Source organism: Astatotilapia calliptera, chromosome 15, assembly GCF_900246225.1.
Source record: "Astatotilapia calliptera chromosome 15, fAstCal1.2, whole genome shotgun sequence".
In the NCBI taxonomy this organism is placed as follows: Eukaryota; Metazoa; Chordata; class Actinopteri; order Cichliformes; family Cichlidae; genus Astatotilapia; species Astatotilapia calliptera.
This window is the reverse complement of record NC_039316.1, coordinates 9,046,673-9,052,372: the sequence shown is the minus strand read 5'-3', so window position 1 is coordinate 9,052,372 and position 5,700 is coordinate 9,046,673. Positions and strand designations below refer to the sequence as shown.

At 39.8% G+C, this 5,700-nt stretch overlaps 1 protein-coding gene across 1 annotated transcript; it reads left to right on the top strand.

Annotated features, from left to right (window-relative positions):
- The first annotated feature begins 966 nt into the window (after positions 1 to 966).
- LOC113007097 (piggyBac transposable element-derived protein 4-like) lies at positions 967 to 3,061 on the top strand. Its single transcript, XM_026143494.1, has 2 exons — positions 967 to 2,397; positions 2,575 to 3,061. The coding sequence occupies exons 1-2, from the start codon at positions 1,177 to 1,179 to the stop codon at positions 3,043 to 3,045; spliced, it is 1,692 nt and encodes a 563-aa protein (XP_025999279.1). The 5' UTR covers positions 967 to 1,176; the 3' UTR covers positions 3,046 to 3,061.
- Positions 3,062 to 5,700: the final 2,639 nt, after the last annotated feature.

Below are 5,700 nucleotides of genomic sequence, written 5' to 3'. Positions count from 1 at the left end.
ACCAGGAGCTTCAGCATTCAGACAATAGTTCCCGACTCACCAGCAGCATCTCCCACGCCCCCACTGATTCTCCCAGGGGCCTCATCGATGGAGGCTAGGATCAGGGCACCGTGGAAAAGGGCTGTGTTTTTATCATCAGTGTGACTCGTGTCGCCTTTGCATACCTCCACAATGGTATATCATTTAATCTTAAGAAAGAAATTGGAGTATTAATGCCTTTCCCACCAGAAGAGCCCAAGCACCACAAGTGGTACGTGTACCACAGTTTGAGAAAGACTGGTGTATAGAAAAGGATATTGGCATATATGCCAACACTGTTTGCTCTCGTACCTTTTTTGTGCCCATTGAGTTCTATTATAATCATATATTTCAAATATACTGTGATCCTGACATGTTATAATGCTTTTCCCTTGAATACCTAATGGCATGAAAAATAGGTTTAGGATGAAATGAGCACTCTCATCACCGGATGTAGGCAAAACTCCAATGTGCAATAATTAATTAATTAATTACATGTGTCGTAAATATTTATGTAATTAATTATTTCCGATTTTAACTAATCATTGCCACATTTAATTAATTATTTAATGATGTATTTAATTAATTCATTATGGCAGTCCTGGCGTTTCATAGGAGTCAACTGTGCCAAAATGAATTAATTATATAATTATTTAAATGTGGCAATAATTAATTAAAATGTGGAATAAATAAATAAATAATGTGTCAATAATTAATTAAATATGTCAATGATTAATTAATTACATGTGTCGTAAATATTTATGTAATTGATTATTTCCGATTTTCATTAATTATTGCCACATTTAATTAATTATTTAATGGTGTATTTAATTAATTCATTATGGCAGTCCACAGGTCTAACCCTTTCACTCCTTTGATTTTTTTCCTCATACTTTTTTTTTTGCCTTTTTGCAAGTCTGTCTTTGTCTTTGCCGTGTTCTCCTTCGTTTTGTACATAACTGTTTTGGGGGCAAATAAAATGCAAGTAGGGATTAAAACTTCAACTTTTGTTGCTACTCGTACCCACAATGCAATGCGCGAAAGTCACGTGGTCTGTCGATCTCCATTGTTCTTGTAAATGCAGTTGGAGAGAGAAAAAAGGACACCGATAGCGATTTTCCTTACTGAGGATTTTGCAACACTGGTCATTTCTGCACGATGAAGCCCACATCGAATTCAGACGAGGATGTTGCTGCAGTCTTGCAGTCTTCCGAAAGCAAAAAAGATAGCACTAGCAATGAAGAAGGGGAGGAATTTCTGCCAGGTAATGAGGAGCCTTGCAGCTCGTCTGAGGAGGAGAAGGAAGATCGAAAAAGTCAGTGGAGATCGAAAAATGGGGAAATCCTGTGGTGTCCCACACACGAGGAGACCCTGCCATATTTTCCTTCTTCCATTTTAACCCCAGGACCAACCCCTTACGCAATTGCTAGGATCAGCAGCCCCGTGAGTGCTTTTGATCTTTTATTTGCGGAGGACCTTATGCAGCTAATCCAGCATTTTACCAACCTGCAGGGGAAGAGGTCGATAAAAGATTGGAAGGATGTAGAAGAGGAGGAGCTGCGGGCTTACATGGGCCTGCTGATCCTGGCTGGTCTGTACAGGTCTCAACATGAATCTACAATAAGCCTGTGGGATGGGGTGACAGGACGTGTTTTTTTTTCTGCTACAATGGCACAAAAAAGATTCCAGCAAATTAATCAGGCCCTAAGATTTGACGATCGTCTTTCCCGTTCAGGTGGCAGGGAGAATAAATTGGGTCCTATAAAGGATTTATGGAGCAAGTGGAGTAGCCGCCTGCCCAAATTTTTTAATCCAGGGAGGGACATATGTGTGGATGAGCAGCTGGTCCCTTTTAGGGGCCGCTGTTCATTCAAACAATATATGCGCCTCAAACCTGCAAAATATGGGCTAAAGATCTGGGCCCTATGCGATGTGAAGACTGCCTATGCCTGGAGGCTGCAGTTGTACACTGGGAGGTCTGAATCAGCAAAGAGGCAGGTTAGTCAAGGAATGCAGGTGGTGCTTGATTTGACAGACGGACTGAAGGGCCACACAGTAACAATGGACAATTTTTTTACATCATTTCCTCTTGCAGAGGAATTGAGGAAAAGGAAGATGGCCCTGGTGGGCACTCTGAGGATTAACAAACCTGAGCTGCCCCCACAGCTGCTGAACATTCAACACAGAGAGTTAATGTCCTCTGTCTTTGCTTTTAGTCACAACGCTGCTTTGGTATCCTACGTGCCAAAGAAATCAAGAAATGTTCTCCTGTTGAGCACAAAGCACCGTGAGCCACAAGTCGAAAGCTCTGGCAAGAAAAAGCCCCAGATCATCCTGGACTATAACAAGTGCAAAGGGGCTGTGGATCATCTAGATCAGGTAAGCACAATTATACATCAATTATTTGCCAAATTATTTACTGTTACTCGTTGTTATAACTCTGAGAGTCCCATCAGTTATCTGATAACATAAATGTGATGATGATAGTTTGGATAGTTACAGTGGAGGTTGTATAAATCTATTCATGTCATCTGATCATTTCTCTTTATTTTGCAGGTTTGTGGCAACTACTCCTGCCGTCGGAGGACACGTAGGTGGCCCATGTGTCTGCTGTATCACATGCTTGATGTAAGCTGCTACAACGCTTTTGTCCTCTTCACTGCTGTGGACACAGAGTGGAACAGAGGAAAGGGACATATCCGGCGTCTGTACATAGACCAGGTTGGCAGAGCCCTTATCGCCCCGACCATGATGAAGAGAAACTACCTGCCTAGAACACCGTTCGCACTCAGCCTGGTCTTACAAGCCCAAGGCAAAGAGCAGCAGAAGCAGGTGAAAGAGGAAGAGCAGCAGGAAGAGCAGGAGGAAGAGCAGCAGGAGGAGGAGTGGGAGTCGCCTTCCAAAAAGCGGATGCAGTGCGCATCGTGCAAACAGCGCAAAAGGATCATAAACAACTGCAGCAGATGTGGTGCCCCTGTCTGCAAAATCCATTTGAAAACACTTTGTGCTTTATGTTATAAAAAGTAAATTACATCTTTGTTCAGTTTGTTGTTGAGTTTGTTCAGCTCAGTTCAGTTTGTTTTTGCAAAAAAGTGTCATTGATCCAAAAATAATAATGCATCTAAATCAATGTTGTTATCAATTACTGACCTATTACTGTAATAACCTCATCCCAAATATTTTGTTTTGCAACCAATTTTTGGAAAATATTGCAGATTATGTTTTTTTCCAATAAAAAAACAGGGGCCTATATGACAATAATGGTATAGAAATATACAAATATTAATAAAAAAGAATAAAAAACATTATACCTATGGTTAGGTCTAAGGTTGCTGAAAAGATTTGATGTTAATAAAGTGGGGGGGGAAATTTATATATGACATTGTTATAACACATTTGTGAACGGGATCATGTGGGGTCCCGAGGGCAAAAGTTATCTTTTTTTTTTTTTAAACTCTCATTGCTCCAAAAATAATAATGCATCCAAATCAATGTTGTCAATTATTGACCTATTCAAGACTGCAATTACCTCATGCCAAATATTCTATTTTGCAACTAATTTTTTGAAAAATATTGCAGATTATAGGTTTTTCCAGTTAAAAAACAGGGGTCTTTATGACAATAAGGGCATAGAAATATACAAATATTAATTAAAAAAAAAAACTAATGAAAAACTGTATACCTATGGTTAGGTCTGAAGTTGTTGAAAAGATTTGATGTGAAAAAATTAATTCATTTATGATATTGCTATATCACCTGTTGCCTTGGGACCTTTCGGGGTCCCGAGGTTAAACTGTCTTTTAAAATTTTAAAGGTACTACAAGGGTTAAATTTAAGTCTTAATAAATTCCGTGTTCTTGCAGCTTTGTATCCCCAGATTGGTTAAACTTATCTGACATGTCAGTAGCTGTGGGAGGTTGGAGGGTCTCTGAAGTTCTATGAATTGTCAGTAGGGCCTCAGAGGGTGGAAACTGTGCAGGACACACTGTGTAATCAGATGTGCCAGTCCCCCAGTGCACAACAGGTTTCTTGCAAGCTTCAACTCCCCACACCTCTCGATCGTGCCAGGACTCTGCAGGACTTCAAAAAGCTCTGAGCACTGGCTCTTTTTCCTCAAGGGATGGGAAAGGCATAAATAGATGTGAATAATATTCACATTGTAGTTTCCTCTCTTTGCAAACAAAGTAACTGTACAAAGTTTTATTGTTTATTATTCCCACCTAGGAGCAAATGTAGCCCCCATTGCCACGAAGGAAGCTCAGGTTGAATCCTCAGCATTCGATGTGCCTGTATTGATGGATAAAGGTCAAATAGATTTAACATGTTTGCTGTTTTGTAGCATGAAAAATACAAAATTGTAAAAAAGGCAGAAACAACTAAAAAGTTTATGTGCAGGTTGGTGGTTTCAGTAAGTCTCTGGGAACGATGGTGCACCACTAGAAGGCAGTATTAGCTAAAATGACATGAGATGTGCAGCTGTCCATACTCGAGAGAATCATTCCTCTGTCCACACTACATTTTTATTCTTTTTTTTTTTATCTCTGCAAAGATTTGACAGGGTGTTTATCTTGGCTACAATGTTGTTTTAAATTTTATTTATATCACTCATTTGTTTTTCCGGGCGGATGAATCTTAATATATAGATTGGCGTGCTTTGCCTACATTCATCTGTCAGCATCTATTAAGTTTTGGCAGTGAGCAGTTGGATCCATGGAAGTTATCTAAAAAGATGGGAAGGAAGAGGAACGGTGGTGTTGCACTGATAAAAGGTGGTGTTGTGAGTGTATGGGTGTGCACACGTGAATCGAGATTGATCAAGACTCCGTCCCTTGTGCTGAAGGCTCCTCCAGAACAGCTGGTGAAACATTACAAGTTTCTCTGTGAAAGCAGGTGTTAAACTCACGTATGTATCGCCTGTGAGACTGCTTATCACAAGACTGTGTTACTACATTTTGAGGTACACCACAACTGATGCAACCATCTCATCTTATCCAGACACATGAGTCACATACAACTGATTAAACATTAAGTACCCTCCCTAGTTTCAGAAGGCCTTTTTCTTCTGCAGCAGAAGGCTAGAGTGAATGCTTTCCCTTGTTTAAATCTGGCTTCAGTTGGTGCGAATTTTGATGCCAAATTCACCAGTTAATGAATCTCACATATGGCTGCTTTCTTTTTGTCGTGTAGAACCGTATATTGCACAACATCCAGTCAGCTGCAGTCCTGCGAGTAAAAACACTTTGGATAAAAGAAGAAACATGCGTTAGAAGGAGATCTGAGGAGATTGTGCAGTGCACTGTAGGTCATGCAAGTTATTGGACATCGATGCTGATGAACTGCATGGTTAATATCAGTTTTGATGAATGACTTGTATTCTCCGCGGGTAATTAATCATGAAAATCTATGATTAAAGACAGGGAATAAACACAAAAATCCCTGATTTCTATTGCAGATGAACATCGTGCCTTTGTCAAAGGTGCCCGCTAGCCAAAGACACATTGACCCTTGATAACCTTTTTATTGAATATTGTAGAATGTTCTGTATATTGTACACTGATGGATGTAAATTAAGACAAACAACTGGTACAATGTCTACCAAATGTAATGAGCCGTTTATAAGGAAAATGTTGAATATAGTGAGTTAAAAACAGTATAGACACTTTAATAAACAGTTTGGGATTA